Here is a 25406-nt window from a genome sequence, read left to right as displayed (position 1 = left end):
AAACTGCAAAACCAGATACCTGACTTGTGTGTGTGAATGTTGAACTACGGCGTGTTCCTAAGCTCTCTGTATTGTATCTTTTTCAGTTTTTTATATTGCTAGTTTGCCATAGTCAGACTGTCAGACAGTGAGAATACAGCTAGCGACCTCCATCAACTTGAGTCTGCTAATGTTGTTGTTATCTTGTGGAGCCTTGGTGTGTTTTACTTTTTAAGTTGGGTCCTTTTAACGAAGTGAACAACTGGTCTTGGTGAACTGCTATGTTCTTCCCGGTCAAAAAAAAGACTGAACTATATACCAGCCGTACGGTAGTTAGCATAAGCACCGTACGTCTTCCCCCGCCTCCGCTTTTTTCCCGCATGCTCCCATGCACGAAGAAGTGAGAGAGAGAGAGAGGGCACTGCAATATGAGCAGTGATGCATTAAATGCTAATTCGAAAATTTAAAAAATTGTGTAGGTCAAACCATATGTCAGATTTAAAATCCGTTTTCACCATTGATTTCGTATTGACGAGAGCTTTAGAACAAGATCTTGGTTGGATATGTTTCGGCGAAAAAAATCGAGTACAAAAGTTACCAACCATAAACACGTGAGTTACCAAACCTATTCACAACAAGTTACCAGATTGCAAATTTTACTCACTTGGAAGACGTTAGATGCTTTTTTTAGAGCTTTAAAGTTACCAGGCAACAATAAGTGAGTTATCAAACTATTTACGATTGGTTCGATGCTAAATATATATACATGTTTTGGCTATTTTTCCAAGCTTAAAAGTTACCACCCAATACTATGTGAGTTAACGGGTTATTCACAATTGGTCCCAACACTAGATCTAGCTACACATGTTTTGATTACTCTCCGAATGTAAAGGTTATCCCGGCAAAGCTATATAAGTTATCGGGCTATTCGCAAAGAGTTATTGGCAAAGGAAACTGATCTCACTTGGGAAGTTTTCGAATATTTTTTAATTTTAGAACTCATCAACCAATAACTATACGAGTTATTAGAATATCGACAAGTAGTTATCAACTTGAAACTATACCACAATTGACATCGATTGGTTATGTTTTGATTACGCGTGCTTAAGCTTGAAAGTTAATAGACCACTGCTACATGAGTTACCGTACTATTCAAAAATAGTTACCAACCTAGATACCACTCGCTTGGGTCCGGATATATTGTAGGAACTCTTTTTACATGTTCAAAAGTTATCAAGCAGGAAGATGTGAGTTACCGGCCTAGACTATTCACAGCTAGTATCAGATTTAACGCTACATAAACACATGGATATGTTTGAGCATTGTACTAACTTCGACAACATGGTAACTACAACTGTGATATGGTGATAATTGTAAGATGAAACCAGGTAACTATATTAGTATCATGGTGGTTATTTTAACATCAAAATTTGGTAGCTTTGCGAGAGATATAATGGCATGGTAACTTTAACCCGGACAGGTTGATAACTGTACCATCAACTGGTGGGTTACTCTATATCTAGCACGATGATAACTGTAACCTAATTGTTGGGTAACTACATCAATATCATAGTGGTAACTTTGGGCAGTAACTTTAGTGCACATTGTAATTAAGAAGAGGATTCTAACGAGCACGTCGAGGCCAATGCCCATGAATGTTCTAACAACCAACCGCCAAATCCAATCGGGCATTTCATCGAGCATGTCAAAGGCACCATCGGTCCTGAAGTACTTACTGTAAGAACAACACACTTGTACATTCCGTCGCCTCACACCTGCTAGCTCTTCTCCCACCACAATGTTGATACTCCAATGCTCTTGCTTCGATGTGAGATGTGCCAAGTCCCTTCTCCTCCATGGAACACCACGATGGGAGGGAGCCGCCACCAAGCGAGCGCCCATCAACGGCACCGAGGACTTCACAACTTGTGGCTAGACGATGTTCTCATCCTGATCCTCCTCAGGCGCCGCTGTCACTGCCGCTCGAACCAGCTTCTCTCAGCTGCTGACGCTCTGCGACCTCATGGCGAGCTCGAGTTCTCCTCCGCTCGCGACACCCTCGGTTGCATACGCGCGGCCCTTGACGTACGCCCACCAAGCTCCGGCGCTCCTCAGTCTACAACGGCGGCCGCGAGGCACCGGCGAGCACCGCGTAGGGGAGAAGTGGCTCGTAGGAGGAGAAGGAGAGAGAAAAATTCATGGAGCTAGCCTGTCTGGGGAAAGGATAAGAAAAAATGGTTGGTGGGGGATGACTAGCTTGTGCTATTTGGAACGGCGGTTGGAGATAACGATTGGCTTAAATGGGGCAGTTGGAGATAACGACTGGCTTAAATGGCTTCGATGGGATCGGACGGCAACGCGTGCGTACGTGCGTAACGCGAGGTCGCGTGCGGCAGGAAAATAGATTTCCCGGAAAAAAAAACGGTTACTATGTTCTTTATTTCTCTTAATTTTTTTTGAAGGATTTTTTTCTCTTTTTTTGCTATTGTTTTTCTCTTAATTATCCGTCATTGATCTATGCTCTGATTTAAATTCAGCTATTTGATCTTATGATCATTACATACTTGGCAATACCGGCATTGCAAAAGAACTGTAGCACATCAGTTTTAGCTGTCGCACATATTTTCTGTTCCTCGAGCCACAGATGTAGGTTTGGATTTAAATTTTCCGAACGTTACACCATGTGCAGAATCGGTGTTCTGATTAATTTTTAAGACATTTACTGCCTTTTAGATAGTCTGAAACATTCGTTCGAGACATGGTTCTCTCCAAGCCCCCGCGTCGCCCTCCTCTGGTGACACGGGGAACCTAGCTACCGCTGGCCGCGCTCGCCCTGAGAAGGTGGCGGCGGGGCGTGCTTTCTCCTCCCATGGCGAGCGGGTGCGGGGTGGCGCGGGGGGGGGGGGGGGGGGGGCTGCAGCAGCACTGCAGGAGGTTCGATGTGGGGCTGCGGTGGATGCACCAGCACGGAGCCGCTCGTTTGCGGTGTTGGCCGCAGGGCGGGCCGCGGCCTTGTTGCTCTCTCCCATGGCCAAAGGTGCAGATCCGCGGCCGGTGTCACCGGATTCGAGGCGGGGGCTGCCGGATCTGGTGCTGGAGTGCTTGCGGCGCCATGGAACGTTGATGGAGGTGCGGATCCGGCGCGTGGGGCGGTAATGGCGCCTTGGCCAGTGATGGTTGGGCAGTGTGGTGGCCTGGTTTGCTGCAGAGTTGCTCCTGTCCGTGGTGGGTTCGTAGTGGTTGTGGATGAAAACGGTGGCGCCATCAGATGTCGTGCCTTCCGGATAGGGTAACGGTGGCGTTGCCTCTGGAGCCCTCATCCGGCGGTGGTGTAGTTTGCAGCGGCGGTATTGCCCAGGGATTGTGGCTTCGTGCAGCGTGGGCCAGCTGATGCACGAGTTGTTCCTATCGAGTCAGCCTCTTCTTTGCTCGATCCGGTCGTCGAAGAAGTCTACTGTTGCCTACCTTCTTTTGGCGCAAGGATCTGTTCCATGTTTGACATCGTTGGAACGGGAGGGGTTTCACTTTTGCGGTTGCAACTTGTTTCTTTAGTTTGTTGTGTTTTGCTGCCAGGGTTTGTCGCGCAGTTTTTCCAGAACAAGCCGTGCATGGTATGGTTTTGAGTCCGATTTTCTTATAATTCTTTCTACTAATCGAGCGACGGAAATCAATCGTCTTAAGCTAAAAAAAAGACATGGTTAGATATCTGCGAATTTCAAAATGAAAAAAAAATAATCCCCGCAAAAAAAAATGGAAAAGAAAAATGAATGGTACTCCCGCTCTCACTGACTTTCGGGTCCCACCCGCAGACCCTCCCGGCTGCTTGAACTCAACCATGTCGCACAGCCAAGCCCTCTCTCTTCCTCAAACACACACCATGTCGCACCTTGCTGCCGCCGGCGAAGATGGGCGGACTCGTCGAAGAGCTCTCCCCTTAGAATCCAGCGCAGCAACCCACCTACTTTGATCCGTGCTCGCGTTCTTCCCTAATCCCTCAACCACCCAAAACCCTCGTCTCCGCCGCCGCGCCATGCCGCCGCCGGTGCTGCTGACCGAGCTCCTCGAGGAGGTATTCCTCCGCCTTCCGCCGGACGAGCCAGAGCACCTCGTCCGTGCCTCCGCCGTCTGCAAGCCGTGGCGCGGAATCCTCGCCAACCGCGGGTTCCGCCGCCGCTACCGGGAGCGCCATGGGACGTCTCCCGTCCTGGGATTGTTCCAGAACATTCGAGGAGACTGCCGATTCGTCCCCACCTCCGCCTTTCAACCTGCCGAGGCTGACATTCGCAGCTGGGTTGCCATGGACTGCCGCCACGGCCGCGTGCTCTTCTGCTCCGACGGCATGGAGATCGGAGGGGGGCTCGAATTCCTCGTCTGGGACCCTATGACAGGCGACGAGCGCCGTGTGGCCTGGCCGTACCGCATAGATCCCATTGCGTGCTTCAGCATGGCACTGCTCTGCGCCGCCGAAGGCTGTGACCACCGTGGTTGCCAAGTGCAAGGAGGACCGTTCCGTGTTGTGGCCGTCCTGTCTACCGGATGGGAGAGCAGAGTCACATCCGCGTGCTTATACTCATCGGAGACCGACGGGTGGAGCGAGCTCACCTCTTTTGCCCATCTCGGTGCCTCTGGCTTGAATATGCCTAGCATCCTTGTCGATGATGGGCTCTACTTCAACAGCAGTGGAAATCAGATCCTCAAGTACCAACTAGCCACACTTGATTTTTCAGCGTTTGAGAAGCCGGTCATGTTCAATGGAGGGGAACTCATTAAAACAGAAGACGGCGGGTTGGGATTCGCTTGCCTGAATAACACAAACATAACCCTGTGGTCAAGGGAGACTGGTCCTGAAGGAGCCGTCGGATGGGCACAACACAAGGTAATTGATCTCGTGATGCTGCTCCCTGATGCCGCCCTCTCGGTCCCAACATTGTCTAGTATGCCGAACATTATGCGTGCGTATGGCTTCATGGATGTCACCCATGTAATTTTGGTGGGCACAGATGTTGGTGTGTACATGGTCGAACTCAAGTCAGGACGATCCAGGAAGGTGCTCAAGCAGCCTTGCGAATTTAGTGAAGTCTTTCCCTATGCGAGCTTCTGCATTCCAGATATCCCTTGCGTGCATGCAACCATGTGCAATCTTTTGTCGTGATCTATCTATGGCACATAAAACCATAAAAAATATGGCACTTGGTAATTTGACCATATCGATGATGATATATGCTCTTAAGAAGGAAAGGTGTTCTTTTAGGTTACAAGTTCATCTTCTATTAATGGTTTTCTTCATTTCTGGATTTACCTAGTGCTTTTTTATGTTAGTACGTGTGGTTTGTTGGTTAGTAGGGGAAATGCATAGGGAGACAATTCATCAATCAGCTGATTGTTTTTTATAACTTCTTGCCGTAATTGAAGTAGCTTCTTCGCGCCAGGGCCAATGAGTTGGCGTTTGAAGTCTGCCAATTTGTTTGCTGGAGCAATAGCTTCTGGATCAAGGGGGATGTGGTAGTCTTGTGTTTGATTTATAACACAACTGTGGCTTTCTATTTGTGAGATTACTGTTGGTCTAAGTCTTGGTTTATATATGGAAACTTTGTCTAAGAAGTTGTTTATTCGGTAGCTTTGTTGTTGGTATCTAGAAGCTGTTTGGTTTACCGCCGATACGTGTCACGCCAATATTTGGCACGCCAGCACCCCCACGGCCGTCGCTTGGTGCAACACCTGAAAATTGACGAGCCAACGCAGCAACCGAAGAAACGCGCCCATGGCAGTTTAGATCTGCGCCAACTCGCGGGCGAGAAACGGGCGGCCAAAACTTCCGCCAATTCGTTGACGCGGTGGGCTGTGGTAGGAACCAAACGGGCCCCTAGTTCTACAGGGGTTTGTAGTATGTAGACCCCTTCTTTTCAGCTTTCTGACAGCTTCTAGGTCCCACGAAGCCACAAACTGAAAAGAAGGAAAAATTATTTGAGTGCTTTTTTTTCCGGGTGCAGCTTCTCGTCGTACAAATGGAGAAACTAGTCAACCAGCTTCAACAGCTTCTCGACCTGCCACTTATGGAAATAGCACTAGCGCACACCGTATTTACGGCCAAATTCCCATCGCCTCCAATCCTGCAAAAAAAAAATTCGAGACTCTCACCCCCGAGGCCCCGACTCCCTCCCTCCCCTCCACTTGCTCCCAGTGCTAGGGTTGGGGCCAGCACCGCCGCCCCCGCTCCCCCATCTCTCCGGCCGCGGTCTGGCGAGGAGCTCCTCGCCGCCCTTCCCATCTCCCCCGGAAGCGCCACATCTGCGTCCCACGGGCCAGGATCCGCTGCCGGAGCCCTCCTTGTCGCCCCGCTGTCCATGGCCCCATATCTTTTCGGGTTGTTCTAGTCATAATTGTATTTTGCCATAGCCAGTGAGGAATGGATATATTGATCTGTCCATTAACTTGAGTCTGCTATTGTTGGTATCTTGTGGAGCCTTGAGGTGTTTTATCTTCGGTTGGGTCGTTTAACTAAGTATACAGCAAATCGTATTATATATGTTTTGAAATATTCTTATCTTGAAATCGGATCTGTACTTCTGCTTTAAATTTCACTTATTTGAGCTGATGTTCATTTCATGTCTATAGCAAGGCAATTTGGAGTTGGAAATATATCAATTCTTCTCTGTTTTTTCTTCTTCTGAAAAGGGAACCTGTCTGGCTCATTTTTGTATATGTTGGTGAAGTACTGCAAAGCCCTAAAAAAATCTTGAACAAGCATGAGACATATATTTATTAACTTGCTCCTTTATGGCCAATCTGGAGCCGACATGTACACCAAATACCAATCTTCTAAACCTGCAAAACCAGATACTCCCTCCGACCTATATTACTTGTCGTTGATTTAGTGCAACTTTGTACTAAATCTGCGACAAGTAATAGGGGTCGGAGCGAGTACCTGATTTGTGTGCGACTGTTGAACTGCAGTATGTTCTTAAGCTCTATGCACGATACCTTCTTCAGTTTTTTCTATTGCTAGTTTGCCTTAGACAGACTGTGCGGATACAGTGACCTATCCATCAACTTGAGTCTGCTAGTGTTGTTATCTTCTCTGGAGTCTCGGGGTCTTTTCTTTTAATTATCCATCATCATCGATCGATGCTCCTGATTTAAATTTCAGTTATTTTATATGTTGATTATTCCATGCTTGGCAATACTGGCATCGTCAAATAACAGTAGCTCATCAGTTTTAGCTATAGCACATGATTTCTGACAATCATAATTATCATCTTCATTTCAGATGCTGTACTCGGTGGACAACCTTGAGATTGGTAGTGTCTTTGAATCTAAAATAGGATGAACTGTTGGTTCAGTTGGAGCTGTTCTCTTCTCATGTGGGCTCGGTGCCAAGGGTGGCATGGTAGATGCAAGGCACTTGGATAAAGTGTTGTTCGGTGCAGCTCAAGACAGAATCAATTTCATTGGATAAAGGAAATGTGTCATCTTGTATTCAAATTGTACTCAGATAGATTGCGTCGAACAGAAAAAAAAATACAGATTTTCTACCTCTCAGGTAGCTGAATTTTATTTGACTCTCAAGTCAGTTTTTTTGCCCGTCGATTTGTTATCTGCTCGAATCTTGTGTTTTTGCTAAGATTTTTGGTTGGGGGTTGTGTTGCGGAGCGGGGGCAGGGGTGGTGTGTGTTCGTTTTGTTTTTCGGGGAACTTTTTGCTGCTATAGCTGTGCTGTTTGTTGCTTGAGAAAGCGTGCTTGATTGTTGTTTCTACAGTGGTGGAATTAGGGAGGATTCATAAATAACAGAAGACTGAACTGAGCCAGTGACGTTGGGCTTTTGTTTAGTGGATTTCTGTCGCAGGAGTTAGGGAGGGGTGTGTTGGCAGGGAGCTTGTGTTTTTGTATTGGTTGGGGTAGAGGGGTAGCAATTGGGGAGGGGAATGCCAGGTTTACTGAATGACTTCAGATAAGTACAATGCATTACAAGTCTTCAGTATTGTGTAGTAGATTCAGTCTTCTGTTATTTGTGAAGACAAGTTTCAGTTCGAGTGAAGAGAAAGTAAAGTACAATACAGTATTCTTGTTTTGTCTTGCCTCTATATGTGTGTATTCACTTATTTAGTTGATAGGTAGATAGATATAGATAGATAGACAATATTTCAGTTAGTTTCAGAAAGTATTTTCTGCCAGTTCCTGAGCATATTATTGTTTGTTTCAGAAAGCTAGCAGTGTCAGTTCGATGAATTGCTTTGTCCTGAGCATAAATTTGATTATTACAAAAGTTAATCAAAAATCTGCTCCGTGTCTCAACACTGAAACTAATACCAATGCCATGTTGAAACTACAACGAGACTCGTCTGCAGCTGCTACTGTACTGAAACTATAAGGCTAAAAATGAATAGTAAGACCAATGGCTGAGATTATAAGACGACTCAAACACAGCAGAGACAGCAGCTCTTTATTGCCCGCCTGCATGCATGCAGTTATTTGAATGCAGTTATTTGAAAAGTTGAATTTTTTTAAGTGTGTTAACTCTCGCGTGTTAACTCTCGAAGGATCAACTGCAATTTTCAACCGTCAGCTTTGTTTCAAAAATTCTTCAAAATCAAAGGCAATTAGCAGTGCATGACATGACAATTAATTATGGCCGAATAATATGTCAATTAAGACAAAAAACATTGCGACCGGTACAACACAACATGTCAACTAATAGTGGACGACATGACACTTATGACCAAACAAACGACATGAAAACTAGGTTGTACAAAACATGACAAATTAGTAGTGCATGACATGACACCTAAGACCAAACAACATATCAACTAGGTACTTCACGACATGGCAACTATGACCAAACTGGTGCACGACATGGCAACTATGACCGAACAACATGGCAACTAAACAGTACACGACATGGCAACTATTAGTGCACGACGTGACACATATGACTAATTAAATTACATGGCAACTAGGAGCAAACAACCGACAGTGCATGGCATGGCAACTAACAGTGCATGACATAACACTTCGGACGAACACAACATAAAAACTAGTTGTGCACGAGGAGGCACTAGGACCGAACAACATAATGACCAAATAACATGAAAGCTATGTGGTACATGACATGGCAACTAGGGCCAGACAACATGGCAATTATGACAAATAACATGAAAGCTGAGCCGTATATGACATGGCAACTAATAGTCCATGACATGGCAACTAGGGCCGGACAACATGGCAAGTAGATACCACACGACATGGCAAGTAAATCCACGTGACATGGCAACTAGGGGAGGATAACTTGGCAAGTAGATACCACACGACATGACAACTAGGGACGGATAACATGGCAATTAGGTACCACACGACATGACAATTGATAGTGCACGACATGACACATAAGACCAACAACATGACAACTCATAATGCATGGCATGCATGGCAACTAGGTAGTACACGATATGTCAATTAGTAGGACACGGTATGGCAATTAGTAGGGCATGACATGACAACTTCTTGCAAAGTAGTGTGGTAATTCTTACATTATGATCCGTTAAGAAAGGGATCTAAAAAACTTTGTCAAAATATGTAGTAAGGTCTAATTTTGAAGGCCTCGTCGACAGAAAGTCAATTGTGAAAACGAATTTTGAATCAACTTGGTGTCTTCTTTTTTTTTGCTAGTGGTCTTTTTTTTATCTTCAATTATGGTTAGCAAAAAACAAAATGCATGCGTGTCTTGCACCAGCAGCAGCAGCAATCAACGGTCAAGAGGCAAGACTGCGCGACCAAGGCAGCAGGCCACGCAGCAGCAGCACGCAAGCAGCAGGTCTCGCCGCAGCAGCAGCGGGGGAGCGCGTCGCGCCATATATTTCCCGTTCGTGATTTACATGGCTTGATTTCTTAAATGTTTCCATCAGAATGAAAAAAGTATTTTACATTGCCACAAAATAATTTGATTATTCCTCAGTCCTCACTCACCTTGCGCTCTCCTCCCAAAACCCTCGCCGCCGCCGTCGAACCATGCCGCCGCCGGCGTTGATGGGCGGACTCGTCGAAGAGGTCTCCCCGTAGCAGCCGCCTCAGAAAGCCCACGCCCACCTACTCTGTTGCGTTCTCGGGCTCTTCCCTTAATCCCCAACCCGCCCGAAACCCTCGCCTCCGCCGCCGCGCCATACCGCCGCCGCCGCCGCCGGTGCTGCCGAGCTCGCTCCTCGAGGAGGTATTCTTCCGCCTCCCGCCGGATGAGCCCGAGCACCTCGTCCGCGCCTCCTCCGTCTGCAAGCCGTGGCGCGGCATCCCCGCCGACGCCGGCTTCCGCCGCCGCTACCGCGAGCTCCACGGGACGCCTCCCGTCCTGGGATTTTTCCAGAACATGCCACGAGGCTGCCGATTCCTCCCTGCCTCCGCCTTTCAGCCTGCCGGGTCTGACTTCCGCAGCTGGGTGGCCATGGACTGCCGCCACGGCCGCGTCCTCTTCCGCGCCTCCCCCAACAGCATGGACATCAAGGCCCGTTATGAGTTCGTCGTCTGGGACCCTATGACGGGCGACGAGCGCCGCGTCCCCTTGCCGAGCCTGATTAGCTTTGCGGCGACGGTGCTCTGTGCCGCGGAACCATGGCTGCCAAGGGCAAGGCGGGCCGTTCCGCGTGGCCGTCATTTCTACCACATGGACAAAGGTGGCCAAAGCCACGTCTGCCTGCTTATACTCATCAGAGACTGGCTTGTGGAGCGAGGTCACCTCTGTTGACAATCTCTCGGGCCGGGATAGGAATATGACGAGCATCATTGTGGATGGTGCGCTCTACTTCAACAGCATTGGAAATTACATTGTCAAGTACCAACTAGCCACACTTGACTTGTCACTGTTTAAGAAGCCGATCAGGTGCAGTGGGGAAGTCGTTACAACAGAAGACGGTGGGTTGGGATTTGCTTGCATGAGTTCCAGAACCTTAACCCTGTGGTCAAGGGAGACCAGCCCTGATGGAGCACTGGGATGGTCAAAACACAGGGTAATCGATCTCGTGACGCTACTCCCTGATGGTGGCCGTTCGACCGCAACATCGTCTAGGAAGCCCTACATTATGCGGCAATATGGCTTCTTGAGTGGCACCCAAGTTTTTTTTGTGAGCACACATGTCGGTGTCTGCATGGTTGAGATCAAGTCAGGGAGAGCCAAGAAGTTGCTCGAGCAGCTCGAAGTTGAAGCTGTTCACCTATTTCCCTATGCGAGCTTCTGCATTCCAGGTAACACTTTCGTGCATGTAACCATGTGCAATCCTTTGTTGTGATCTATCTATGGAACTTAACAACATCAAAACGAATATGGCACTTGGGAATGTGCCCATGTAGATTGACTTGGGTCGTCGTGGTTCGGAGTAATGAAATCAGCTTATTTTGTTTTCTATATTCACACAGCAATGGATTACAAGTTCAACTTCTCTTCATTGTTTTGTGCATTTCTGGATTTACCTAGTGCTGCCTGCGTTAGATTGACTTGGGTCATTGTGGTTCAGAGTAATGAAATCAGCTTATTTTCTTTTCTAAATTCTTACAGCAATGGAAGCAGCTTCTACAGGACAGGGGCAATGAGTCAGTGTTTCAAGTGTTTGGCAGCCTCTAGTTGCTAGATCAGAAATTTCTGAATGAAGAAGAGGTGGTAGTAGACTAGTAGTGATGTTAGATACGACACAAGTGCGTATTTGAATATGTAAGCTTACTGCTGATCTTAGTCTTGGTTTATGGAACTCTGTTTTAAGAGGTTGTTTTGGTACCTTGCTTGTTTAGTTCGACAAGTGCTTCTATGTAAGCGTATGCCCAGCATGACCCTGCTCACTCTGGAGCTCAATTATGTCAGTTTGGATTTTGGAATGAAAATTTGTGAATTAAAGTTTCATTTTGACTAAAATTATCTATGCTTGTGAAAATAACTGCAGGAGGTTTACACTTCTTAACAGCGCATTTCATATTCTCTAAGTCACTCCTGCCTAATTTGGTTTTGCTTAATCTGTTATGCCTTGGAAATGGCTGTGTGTAACTTGAAATCTGTTAATTTATTACCATGCTCCTTTATGCCCAATCTGGAGCAAACATTGCAGACCAAACCCCAACCTTGTAAACCTGCTAGACCAGATACCTGATTTTTTTATGGTTGTTGAACTACGGCATGTTCTTAAGCTCTATGTACTGTATCTTGTTAGGGTTTGCTACTGGTAGATTGCTATAGCCATTGAGCATACATTATGTATATCCGTTTACTTGAGTCTTCTTTGTTAGCAAGCCATCATGGTAACTGTATGTTCTTTGGAAATATCTGTGACCTTGAGATATGATCTGTGTTTCTGATTTGAATTTCACTTACGTGAGCTGATGTTCCTTTCATGCCTGTCAAGGCAATTTGGAGGTGAAGATATATTGAATCTGCTCTCTTTTTCTTTTTCTTTCGGAAATGTTATCCTGTCTATCTCAAGTTCGATTTCTTAAAAAGTTTATCCTGGATAGTAGTGCCAGCCTTTTATGGCATGCACTTGGATTAGAGGTATTGAAGTTACTTTTATGTTTGTATAAGCATGGTTTGTCAAGTACTGCAAAACCTGACAAGCTAATGACTGAGAACTAGCATTGGTAAGCTATGTGAATCTGTGAAATAAGTTATTCTTTCTTTGTTTTTCATAGTAAGGATTCGGTGTTGTGGCTTACTTTTATTTGCATCTTGAACTAGAACCTTTATGTCTGGTGAAGGGTCTGCATTGTGGCTTGCTTAATGGAGTTACCGGTCATCGAATGCTTGATTACGCCACTTGAAAGTTACAACTGAAGATATCCCAACTGTCTTTCAGAAACAAGGCTTGAACTGAACTGAGAAGTCACGGTGACACAACACATCAGATTTCATTTCAGGATCAAGAGCACTGAGCAGCATTCACAGAGCTTGAGGCCTTGTTCACAGGCCAAAAACTAGGATATGAAAAATACTGACATCATCAAAGAATAGTAGTACATCAGTTTAAGCTAGAATAAATATTTCCCAAAAATCGTAATCATCATCTCCGTTTCAGCTATACATATATAGTAGTATTGATTATTTGATTTGCTGCAGAGTATAGTGTTCATCGAGATGCTGTACTCGTTGGAAAAGCTCTGGTACAGGTGCTGGTCCCAGATTGTCGACCTCAGGTTCCATATCCCTTGGTCTTCCAGCGAACACCAAGATGACCTCAGGTTCCATATCCCTTGGTTCTTTAGTTGGCTTGTTTAAATTAAGTAAATAGAAAGTCATCACGGTCGGTTAGTATTTGCATGGCAATTTGGAGGTGAAAGTTTACTGGATTTCCTCTGTTTTTTCTTTTCTTGAAAGTGATCCTGTTCCGGTTGGTATCATTTCTTGAAAAGGTTGTCCCAAATTGTAGTTAGTCTCGGCATTTTAAAGCGTGCGCTTGGAATTAATATTATTGAAGTTATGCTCATGTTTCTACAGGGTGGTTAAGTACTGCAAAGCCTGAAGAAAATCGTGAGCAAGCCTAAATCAGCCTACTGGGGCTGTATGTCACATCCTTATAAACTCATGCGTAATCCCAAATTTGAACAGGAACACATATATTTTGGAGTAAACCTGGTGCTCCATTTATAGTTAATTCATGGCTAATTATTTCCGCAACAGCATTCCACAGATTATCCGGAGATAATCAAGAACCTCTGGGTTCAGGGTCAAAAAGCAATGAGATCTCCATATTGTCATCACTTTCTTTGAACAACCAGCTGTCAGACACTATTTTGCAGACTCTAATCGTACAGGCAAATCAGGAGGACGAGCTATATTGGATTCATATGCCAGCATAGAAAGCCCCGCCGTAATGATCTTATTTTCAACAACAAAAAGATTGGACCATGAATACAGGTTCTTCATGCTGCTAGTGCTATAGTTGCTGCTCTTCTCCAACAGCAACAACCACTCTGGACGAGGTATTGCACGTAACCTGCTCCCCAATCCTCTTCGCGCTGCCTCTCCAGGGCAATGCACCGCTCTGCAGTGCATCATCTCATGACAAACCTCCATTGCATGTGCTTCACTTCATGACCCCAAGATTCTGCATGTGGTGCAGTTAACATTAGTAAATTACTGCTCCAGAATACTTTTTCTAAAGCAGGCCTGTGTATTCTTCATCTTCAGCCTCTGTCTCCCCATAAAGCTGTTTCCAAACAAGCCTATTAAAAAAACTTCTATTACCAGGCTCAGGCTATGCTTCTTGCTAGCCGGATTGCTCACGTTTCAGCTTGCAGGGAACGACATATATCACTGATGACAAGATCCCTAGCCAAAGCTGGCAGCTGCCCAACTTGATCTCATGAGTTCTCCATGACACTGGTCAATTTTCGGCTGGAACTTGACCAGCCTCTTCTTCAAACAAAATTATGCAGGAAAACTATGTATTTCACTAGATCCCAAAGAGTACTAGTTACAAAGTGCACTCTACTTAATTCAGCAAGTGTCCATCTCATGCAGTCATGCTTGGTTAGGCCACTTGGAAAGATAGCTCCACTATCTTTCAAAAACAGGGCTTGAACTGAAAATTACCAGACACATTAATTTCATTTCAGAAAACAACAGCACTGAACACTTGAATAGCATTGAGGTGGAGCCTGAGGCCTTGTCCAAAGGCCAAAAAACAGAAGGAGATGAGAAATACTGAAATCATGAAAGAATAGTGGCACATCAGTTTTAGCTAGAGTACATATTTCCTGAAAATCGTAATTATCATCTTCATTTCAGCTGTATATATAGTAGTATTGACTTGTTTCTTCTTCCTCAGTGTTGAAGGCTGGCAGCTCTTCCGCAGAGTATGGCATTTGTTGGGATGCTGTACTCGTTTGAGAAGCTCTGCTCTGCCGTCCAGACCCTCAGGTAGAGCTGCTGGCCGAGGTACTGCCGGTCCCAGTTCGCGGACCTCAGGTTCCACATCCCTTGGTTGTCCAGCGACACCAAGATTGCCGACCATCCGTTCGGGTACACCTGATGAAACCAATTGCAAATATTCGGAGTTCAGTCTTCAAATTGGTTCTTGATTTACTCTGAAAGTGGTTATGATATACACATACCTGAACTGTATGTCTCGCTTGCGCGTCGACCAAGTTATAGTTTGGCCGCTCATTCTCGGTCCACTGGCCATTGCCGTACCTGAATCCAGAGACAAGATCATCAGCCATGACCAATGAATGAGTTCCTGTCAGAGATATTTTGGAGCATGACAAATATTTCAGATGGTAGTGGAAAGAAACTGCTGTAGCTTACCCGACAACCCAGAAATCATATCCATCAAGATGCCAAGACTGCACTTCATCCTCGGTGTTCTGGAACACGACCTCGATAAACTCATGCAAGTTGAGCCTGACCACTGGCGTCCCCTGCCGGGGCGCCCTGCCATCTGGCCTTGCTGGGACGTTGTCCCACTCGATCACGTCGGCAATGTTGTAGTTGTCCACGAGCTTCAACGGCGTGTCGGGGATGACAAACGACACGCCATTCACCGCATACCTCCTCTGCCCGGCGACGACAACAAGCCCAGAGCCGGCGAAGACCAGCGTCCTCGACGTCGGGATGGTGCCATAGTGGAACGACCCCTGCGGGTTGGGCCGCGCCGCGCTAGCCGTCAGGTTCCACCGGAAGGACCTCGCCTGGTTCATCGACCACTCAATGTCCTCCGGCGGTGGCGCCGGGAGCAGGCCGGGGGCCCTGGCGGTGGCGCCATTGTAGTGCAGCGTCCCGACCGCCACCAGCGGAGGTGCGCCGTCAGCATTGAAGCGCGTGGACACCACGACAGCATAGTCCATGGCTGGCTGGTCAAGGTCGACGAGGAACGCCACCGACTGGCCGGCGTGGACGTCGAGGGAGTCATAGATGTTCTGCACCGGGTGCATGCCTTCCACCTCCGCCAGCCTCAGAGAATGGCCCTGGATCCTCACGTTGACCGTCGTCTTCATCCCCACATTCGACACCCTGAGCAGGTATGTGTTCCCTGAAGCACAACAGATTCTAGAGCTCAATCAACAATTCGCAGCAAGATTTTTACAAGAAGTTGAACAAATTCATTAAAATGAGTGGTTGTTTGATCTTGGACAGGACCTTGGTCGCCGGCGAAGGTGGCGCCGGAGGGCACGCCATTGATGAGCACCGCATCGGGGAACGGGAGCGGCGCGCCAGAATCAAGGCTCTGCTGGAGCTCGGCATGACCTCCGGCGGCATAGTACCAGTCGCCGACGAGGAGGGTGAAGTCGGCTGCAGGCGGTGGGTAAGGGACGGGGATGGAGGGCCGCTGGCGGATGTTGATGGCGCCGAAGCCACCGGCGGCGCGGTGGAGCGCGAGGGAAGGGAAGTAAATGAAGGTGCCGATCTGGTCCTTGGCCTGGAACTTGTAGGTGTAGTTCCCGCCGTTGGCCGGGATCGGGCAGTTGGTGCCCGCCACGCCGTCCTGCCATGAGTTCTTCCTCTGCTTGATCCCGCTCCTACCATTGCATTCCCAGTTAAGAATTGATGGGCAGAGTCGTTGGCCGCCATTGGTGAGCAAGAAAAGGAGGAAGATGGTATATACCATGTGATGAGGAAAGGCTCGTCGAGGTAGTTGAAGACGTTGACGATGAGGTTGTCGTTGGTGACGCATTCGATGGTTGGCCCAGGGAACTGCCCGTTGATCAGGATGCCCTGCATTGTTGGAGAGAAAAAAAAGAAAGAAAGATCCGTTAGATCAGATCAGTGGCAGACATGGTCAATTCAGTTCGGTCCAAGCCAAAAGTTTTGAGTTTCTGTACTGATTCCTACGACCAGTAAAAAAATATATGCTACTCCTAGTTGATAGCAGTGAGAACTTAGAAGGTGAAGCGAAATGAGAAGTAGAATGCACAAGGAAGGAAAGGAGCATTCATCCATTTGCCCAAAAATGGCAGACAGGGTCAATTCAATTCAGTTCAGTTCAGTCCAAGCCAAGAATTCGAGTTTCTGTACTACTGATTTCCACTAGCAGTAAAACAAATTGCTCCAGTAGTATAGATTGCTACAGTAGGAAGTCAGAAGGTGAAGAAGAAGCAAAATGGGAATGAAGGAGAATGCAGTAGGGAACATTCATTCATTTGCCCAAAAATGGCGAATGCAGGGAGAGGTGGATTGGTTCTTGATTGAGATTGATATATATACCTGCTGGGTGGTGCCGAGGGGGCTGATGGGGCCGTAGGTCACGTTCCAGGTGAAGTAGCGGTACGGGTCCTCTGCTCCCGCCGCCGCCGCCATGGCGACGAGCAGCGCCCACCGCATCGCCATGGCCGGAGATGGCCTCCTCCTCGGCGCCGCCTCTCTCGCCATGGCCACAGAACAACACCAGATCTGGAACCAGTGATTGAAGCAGAAGGAGACAGAGATTGGTGGCGGCTTTATAGCCCCGGCCGTTGCTTTCCTCCGTGTATTACTCTGCTCTCACTCTGTAGTAGTAGCTGTGGCTGTGCTTTGGGTTAACAAATTGGGAGGGAAATCAGGAGGAGCAAAGAGAGCATATAAATGGAGGTGGCAGCCGGTAAAGAAAGGGAGCGGGGAATGCGCGTTGAGGCGTGTGCCGGCGGCGGCCTCGGCGGAAAGAGCTGAGGAGGAAGACAGGTCGGGCCCGAGCTAGCTCTCTCTCTCTCTGCTTCCTTTTGTCAGTCCACAACTGTTCTAATTACACTGCAGCTCACTTGCTCAGTGTGCTGCATATGCTCACCAGTCAGCTCGCTTATTTTTTACAGAGTGTGAACCCTCTGTACTCTGGCCAGTAAAGGTACAAATTTGAATTCTCGCTGTCTCCCCTTTTTTACTTGTTCTCCGTTCTTTTTTCTATGCAGTGGTTAGTCTTTAAACACATTGAGTAGTGCTGTTACTACTTGCTTCCTGGTAGTGGTAGTAGGAACATGTGTTGGATCATGTACACTTGATCAATTTCCAACTTTTTAAGAAACGTCTGGATTTTGTTTCCAAAATTATCAACAGGGTTAGTGCAACTGCTTCTGCTGAGCAGTTCAAATGTACTGTTTGAATGACGGGACAGCTGACTGTGCTTCTCTATTACCATATACTCCCTCCGATCCATATTAATTGTCGAAATATTACATGTATTTAGATGTTTTTTAGACATGAATACATCCATATTTAGACATATTTGAGACATATGAAATCGGAGCGAGTACTACATAGCAGATGCTTCAAATAATTTATATACTTGTGGCTTCTTTTAGCAGGAGAATGTTCCACATGATGCAGTATATATTATGCAATAGAATAATGGACTTGTATGTTTCTGCGAAGGAGGAAGCTTAGCTTGCAAGAGAACCAAAAATCAAAGTGCCATTCCCACGTGACAGCCATATACCCCAGCAGTACTCCAGCAGTAAAAGAAAAGGGTTCTAATGATGGGCCTAACAAGAAAAGAAACACGTAGATTCTCTAAGCGCATCTCCAACAAAGGTACTTAATAAGTACTTATATTTATTTTTTTGCTTTTTGGGTTGAGATGGAACCAAAAGTTAAAGAAATGATTTTTTCTGAAAAATACAACTACTACACGTACCAAGACTAGAAAAGAGAATGACATCAGTCCTGTTATGAAAGAGAAAAGTATCAAATAAATATCTTTTATATAATAAAAAAGAGATGAGATTAAAATAAAGAGATAAGTGATGACATGTACGCGTGCCCCGTTAAAGATGCACTGAGAAAACATAACCTCCTGTAGCTTTTTCGCTAAAGAAGATGATGAGATTATATCTATACGTACATTAGGTCTATAGTAGACTTAATTTATAACGTACTACTCCTACAAGAATGGCCGCATGCAAACATCCTTTTATGCAAGAATTAGCAAACATGCATGACACATATTTTATATAATAAAAGTATAAACTTGAGTATATATGTTCTGCTGGCATGAGACAGACAGAGGCAGAATGTTTGGTCGTTGATCGAGGGGAGAAATTGAGATGATTAACGAGGCTGCACATGGCCGCATGCATGCATGTATAGAGCATAGTAGAAAGTAAAAATAAAATCAGACACACGTGTAAATTTTGTTACTCTTGTAGTACAGTAGTACTCTATATGTTCTTGCCAACTGACTCCATCCAACAAAAGATGTCTCAATTTTGCCTAAATTTGAATGCATCTATACACTAACTCATGTTTAGATACATTCGAATTTTGATAAACTCGAGACATTCTTTGTTGGACGGAAGAAGTAGTACAATTAGCACAATAGCACATTTGTATTACTTACTCCATTAGCTTAATTTGAAGGTGTTCGAACCATGTTCATATCAATAAGTTGGGAGGGAAATTAGGAGGAGCAAAGAGAGCATGTTGGATCTTATAAGTTTCTTGAGATTTTGAACTGGGCCTCGAGATTTGTATAGGATTATTTTTCGGCCAGTATTGTCGTACAAGGACGTCGATGCGAGACCAGATAACATACTTCCTCCGTCCAACAAAAGATGTCTCAAGTTTGTTAAAATTTAAATGTATCTAGACATGACTGAGTGTATAGATAGCATTCAAATTTAGTCAAAGTTGAGAAATTTTTTGTTGGACGGAATGGTCAGTATTATTACTCACTAATCAAGTACAAGCATTTGAACAAAAATGACCACGCAATCACATGGTCGCTGAGCCGTGTCGTGTGCAGGTCAGTCGCTTAACTAATTGTAGTACTACTGCAAAATGCCTACCCAAGCTAAGGGCCAGTGGACAGGCCGGTCTAAAACCCCACGACATAATTATTAATTTTAGTTTGAACATCCCCTGGCCCCGATCGATGGCCCTTTTTGGCGCCCTTTTCTTCCTTTGCTTTGCATTGCTTTAGTTGAGCGAATGCCGCGTCCGGGATTACACAGAAAAAAAAAACACGTACGATCGGTCGGTGGTGCATGCCCGTGATTTCCGCCGCTTATTTGTGCATGAGAATAAATGTACTACATCTAACTAGATTATCTTCCTCTATGCACATATGCCTCTCTTGATTATTATGCATGAAAACAAGGCGACGGCCAGCCAACTTTCGGAGTCCGGGTGACGGGTTAATGGGTCGGGTTTTAGCCGACATCGCACCAGATAGGTGGGACTCACATGTAAGGGACCCTGTTGAATGGGTTTAACCATCTATTTTGGACCACTTGAGACGGTTAGACTTAAAATGTGTGTGTGTTTTTTCGGACAAATTAGTAAAAAAATTGTGGCTATGTGAGAAGACTGTTTTAAAAATTGTGGTTCTGTGAAATTTAATCGATTATTAATTTTAGTTTGAACATGATCCATGGATCTTTTTGGCGCCCTTCTTTTTCCTTTGTCTGGCTTTGCTTCAGTTGAGCAACTGTCGCGTCCGACATTGCTATTAAAAACGATTGACGGATGTAAGTATCTTCTTAACCACTTAATCGCAATGATGATTACCATCCATGCATGCGTCGTCATGCGTGCCTGTCTCACCATGATCACGGCCAAAGTGCATGCGATCGAAAATGCCAGACATACTACACAATGGTAGCTAGCCGTTAGTAGGCTCAGTGGCGGAGCTGCCATACAATAATCATTGGGTTCATTTTTCATTGGGTTCAAATCAACCCAATGAAATAGTTAAACACTTCACTAATTTGGTCCTTGTGCTGCTTATTACTGAAAATACACAATAAAAAAGGGGTCTGAACCCAATGATTTTGTTTTGTACCAACGCCACCGAGTAGGCTCTCATTGTCAATTAACACTTTTCAAAAATAAAAAACTTCAACACTTTGTCGAGGCTATTGCTACATGTGGTGAATAATCTCACGCAGATGGAGCCTCGAGGCTACTCATCACTACACCTGCATTATTTTTCCTCCTCTGCCTCATTTTTCCTCCCATTAATTTGATTCTAATCTTTATCTAAGGGCCTCGCGTTCTTTTCTTTTCTGTATCCTTACAGCGCAGGGAACACCAAAAAGAATGAGCCATTGTTTTAGTACTCCCTCAGATCCATTATTTCGACAATTAACACGGATAGGGAGGAGTATGTTTTTTTTTTAAAGGAGATAGGGGTTGATCCTTTGCTTAAAGTTGAATGTAAGTTTGAGATGTTTGGGCTGTCTTGTCAAGACGATTGGCAGGGGCCATTTCGGCCCAGCCTGCAGTCTCCACGTCCTCACATACATCCTCACCACTAGCGCTGACATGTCAGGCCCTAGTGAGCCTCCTGAAGTCCTGATCCAACTCACCAACGCTCGTCGACAATCACGAGGAGCCGGCCGGGAGCAATTTCACGTCCCGGGCCGGGTACCACTGCCGTGCAGCTGGGTCGCCCGACCGACGACAAAATGGGCCAAACCGCTATAGGCTCCGTCGATCGAGCTCGTCCCAACAAGGCCCTAGCTAGCAGGCTCAGCGAGCTCCTCTCGGCCCATCTGAGATTCTCCAGCCCACATCCTCGAGCGGCAACGGCAGCGAAATCTGTAATGGGCCGGATCAAACGGATCGTCAATCGCCGTGGCCCACTCAATCCCATCTCGCAACCGGCGACTGCGGGCTCGAACCTTTGTCCGGCTGCCAAGAGCCCAAGACCTTCGGCAAAGCTGTGGGCCACGTGAACTCTCCCGAGATCAGGGCTGCGGTATCTGCTGATCTTGTTTTAGTATGTGACGGGCCAGTGTCTTTTTTTTCCTTTCGAAATGGCCTGGCCGGAAATGATACGACAGCCATAACATTTCATAACAATACATGTTGTGCAGAGGCAAACAAAATCACTTGACCGATTCGATCACCAAGGAGTAAAACTGTCTAATCTAATGGACAAAAGCATAAGTTAATCTAGATGATAAACCCATACATTGTTGCGAGAACTTTATCTCGTTAAAAACCATACTACCTCCGATCCATAATAATTGTCGCTGTTTTAGTACGGTTTTGTACGTACTAGAGTTGTACTAAATCAACGATATTTATCATGGATCGGAAGGAGTGCCTTTTATTATTTGGGAAAACATATATATGATCATATGTCTATGACTAGGTGGCTAGAGCAAAGGAGGTGAGCACGCGTGTGTTGGTCCAAGGGCCATCGAGCACCTCGAGATTGTACACTGCGCTCCGGTGATTGGCGTCCATGGCGTTGATGAGGAGCCGGAATGTGAAGACGGGCCCCTAGGACAGCTGGGAGCCGGTCAACACTTGGTCCAAGGTCAGCGTCTCCCCGGATAGCCTTGCGTGCTCCTGCAAGGCCCGTTTGGCGATGAACACGATCCCACGGTCATCGACACCCGGGATCGGCCCCCACACGCCGTCCTCGGACTCTGCGGGAGCGACACGTGCTGCGAGGAGAGTGGCGACGAGGAGGATTACGATGCAGCTCGTGCCATATGATGCAGTATTAGTGCTCCTCATGGCTGATGACATGATAGCTACCTGCAAGAAGAGTGAAATGAGAGTATTTGTCTTGAAAGGGCGTGGTTAGATTTCTCAACCTATGGTGAGGAAGGACGCTAGACGAGCGAGTTCTTTGTTATGGGGGGCACTTTGTTTATATAGACCGGGCGGCAGAAGTTCTTATGGGAATAATTTGAATGCGCATCTACCTTTATATGGTTGGGTATCAATTTTGGAGCAGGGATTAGCCTTACATCGTGGCAAATTTGGTGGACGTTAAGATTGTTTCCTTTAATTGTTTTATATTTTCCTGGTGTGCCGCTAGCTGGTTAATTTAACATATGTAAGCTAATGATTTCGTGCCAGTTATACTGAGTAGATATCTTTCTTATTGCGTTGAAATAAAAGAAAGATTTAATGTCGATTAGTTGCATCCATAACTGATTTAATTTGGATGCATGTATATCAACCTTATGATTAGTATTACTATCTTGTCATATGCCGTAATTTTTTTTTTGTATATTTCCTTTTATTTCGAGGAATTCATAGATGATTTGGTATCGATTACATCCATTCATGAACAAACCAAATTGGGACCTTATGATTTATGTCTATCTGGTTCTTTCTCAAGTGCAACTCACTTTTTCATAAACCGTTGATCTTCGATCTAACAGAGCTGGACACATCAGGAGCTGGGCTTGGGCCTACATATTCTTTAGGCTGTTAGGCTGTGCCTATGCAACTTGAACTACTGGTGTGCCTCCCCAAATCATGCTATGAGCCCATCTCGAAATGTGCCACTTATTGATGGTTTAGGAGTGTATTCCCCTCACGTCAAAAAAGAAAAGAGTGTGTATTCCCCAATGCTATGAGCCAACCGCCGATTAACGAATTTAAGTATCTGCTTAACCTAACTTAACCGCAACGATGATTACCATCTATCCACGCGTCATGCGTGCCTGTCTCACCATGATCACGGCCAAAGTGCATGCGAAAATGCCAGGAGGGGCAAGGGAGATATGCTGATATATCGGCAAGGATTCTCTGCAGTAAGTCACTTGACTTTGTGTGGCTGACGTGCGGGCCAGACAGCCATGGGATCCACAAGTCAGCCACACAAAGTCATGGGACTTAAACTCAGACAATCCACGCCGTACATCGATATACACAATGGTAGCTGGCCGTTATATTAGTACGCCACGACTAATGTACAGTAGCTTGATTTGTTACTCAAGAACCACTCGCTTTTTGTTAAGCGCCGTTGATCTTAGATCTAATGTCTGGGTAAAAAAAAATACGTCTGAGTGCGTACGATAGAGATTATTTCAGCACACATCCGGAGCTGGGTTGGACCTGTGTATTATTTAGCCTGTCCGCGGGCTGCCGTGCAAGGCGAGGTGGGAGTTTAGTCCCACCTCGCTATTTTACTATCAAATCGACCAACATAAAGAGGTTGTTCCCTCTCACGTTTCACTTTCCGAATAAAAACAATTGCCGCTCTCACTGCTCCTGTTCGCCTGGCCCGTGGGCCCGGTTCCTGTACTCTACTTTGTGGTCCCGGTCTGCCCTGACCTAGTAGGGAGTAGTCTGCTCCCGGGTTCGCCTGGCTGGGCCCGAAACCAAAATCTCCTAGTTGACCAGGTGGTCTTAAAACTTTTTTTTATCAGAAAAACACATAACATCTAATAAGTTTTAGCATTTCCCTATGATCTTGTGTCCTGTGATTCAATCTTATATGGTTTTAGTACTCCCTCCGTCCAGAAATAATTGACGTTTCTTATTTCGGGACGGAGGGAGTATCAATCTTGGAGTGCAGATTAGTCATAGTCATACATCGTTCCAGATTTGGTGGACATTAAGATGGTTCCCTTAATTTTATTTTTTTATTGGTGCATTGCATATGGATTAATGTATATAAAGTAATGAATCATTGCATTGAATTAATTAATAGAAAGACTTGTCTTTGGGCTGCCGTGCGAGGCGAGGTGGCAGTTTAGTCCCACCTCGCTAGTTTACAATTGAATCGACCAACATAAATAGGTTGCTCCCCCTCCGTTTCATTTTCCGAATAAATACAATTGCCGCTTTCACTGCTCCCGTTTGCCTGGCCCGGGGGCCCGGTTCCTGTACTGTACTCTGTGGTCTCAGGATTATAGCCCGGTGGGCCCGGTCTGTGCTGGCTTAGAAGGGATTAGGCTGCTCCTGGGTTCGCTTGGCTAGCCCCGAAACCGAAACAGCCTAGTTGACCGGGTGGGCTTCAAACTTTTTTTTCATCAGAAAAACACATAACATCTAATAAGTTTTAGCATGTCCCTATGTCCTTGTGGCCTGTGATTCAATTTTATATGGTTTTAGTACTCCCTTCATCCAGAAATAACTGACGTTCCTTATTTTGGGACGGAGGGAGTATCAACCTTGGAGCGCAGATTAGTCATAGTCATACATCGTTCCAGATTTGGTGGACATTAAGATGGTTTCCTTAATTTTATTTTTTTTGTTGGTGCATTGCATATGGATTAATGTATATAAAGTAATGAATCATTGCATTGAATTAATTAATAGAAAGACTTGTCACGTGAGGCGAGGTCGGAGTTTAGTCCCACGTCGCTAGTTTACAACTGAATCGACCAACATAAATAGGTTGCTCCCCCTCACGTTTCACTTTCCGAATAAATACAATTGCCGCTCTCACTGCTCCCGTTCGCCTGGCCCGTGGGCCCGGTTCCGGTACTGTACCCTGTGGGCTCGGATTATAGCCCGACGGGCCTGGTCTACGCTGGCCTAGTTGGGAGTAGGCTGCTCCCAGGTTCGCCTTGCTGGGCCCGAAACCGAAACTACCTAGTTGACCGGGTGGACTTAAACTTTTTTTTCATCAGAGAAACACATAACATCTAATAAGTTTTAGCATGTCCCTATGTCCTTGTGGCCTGTGATTCAATCTTATACGGTTTTAGTACTCCCTCCGTCGAGAAATAATTGACGTTCCTTATTTCGAGACGGAGGGAGTATCAATTTTGGAATGCAGATTAGTCGTAGTCATACATCGTT

General features: G+C 45.9%; 3 protein-coding genes and 2 long non-coding RNA genes across 6 annotated transcripts; 4 read left to right on the top strand and 1 right to left on the bottom strand.

Moving 5' to 3' along the window:
* Positions 1-4009: 4009 nt before the first annotated feature.
* Positions 4010-5131, top strand: LOC104582339. The gene has a single exon (XM_010231805.1). It carries the CDS (start codon positions 4010-4012, stop codon positions 5129-5131), a length of 1122 nt encoding a protein of 373 aa, XP_010230107.1.
* An 854-nt stretch (positions 5132-5985) lies between these two features.
* Positions 5986-7564, top strand: LOC106865866. Its single transcript, XR_001405353.2, has 2 exons — positions 5986-6343; positions 7247-7564. It is a non-coding gene; the product is annotated as an uncharacterized LOC106865866 (long non-coding RNA).
* A 2296-nt stretch (positions 7565-9860) lies between these two features.
* Positions 9861-14376, top strand: LOC104581745. 2 transcript variants are annotated; one of them, XM_010230143.3, is made up of 2 exons: positions 9861-11206; positions 11517-11855. In XM_010230143.3, exons 1-2 carry the CDS (start codon positions 10735-10737, stop codon positions 11549-11551), a joined length of 507 nt encoding a protein of 168 aa, XP_010228445.1. In that variant the 5' UTR covers positions 9861-10734; the 3' UTR covers positions 11552-11855. The 2 variants fall into 2 exon arrangements, with proteins under 2 accessions (XP_010228445.1, XP_024313208.1); XM_024457440.1 differs by lacking the exon at positions 11517-11855 and adding an exon at positions 13059-14376 and having other exon boundaries at positions 10544-11206.
* Positions 14377-14524: 148 nt separating this feature from the next.
* On the bottom strand, positions 14525-17614 carry LOC100838329 (L-ascorbate oxidase homolog). The gene is made up of 6 exons (XM_003557613.4): positions 17145-17614; positions 16546-16655; positions 16080-16459; positions 15249-15972; positions 15056-15134; positions 14525-14969 (listed from the first exon to the last, which is right to left on the bottom strand). Exons 1-6 carry the CDS (start codon positions 17307-17309, stop codon positions 14766-14768), a joined length of 1662 nt encoding a protein of 553 aa, XP_003557661.2. The 5' UTR covers positions 17310-17614; the 3' UTR covers positions 14525-14765.
* A 6-nt stretch (positions 17615-17620) lies between these two features.
* LOC112269921 lies at positions 17621-22160 on the top strand. Its single transcript, XR_002962182.1, has 3 exons — positions 17621-17757; positions 18212-18440; positions 22006-22160. It is a non-coding gene; the product is annotated as an uncharacterized LOC112269921 (long non-coding RNA).
* The last annotated feature ends 3246 nt before the right edge of the window (positions 22161-25406 follow it).

This window comes from Brachypodium distachyon, chromosome 1 (assembly GCF_000005505.3).
Source record: "Brachypodium distachyon strain Bd21 chromosome 1, Brachypodium_distachyon_v3.0, whole genome shotgun sequence".
NCBI lineage: Eukaryota > Viridiplantae > Streptophyta > Magnoliopsida > Poales > Poaceae > Brachypodium > Brachypodium distachyon.
Note: the sequence above shows the minus strand (reverse complement) of the source record. Positions and strands in the feature narration are given on the sequence as shown.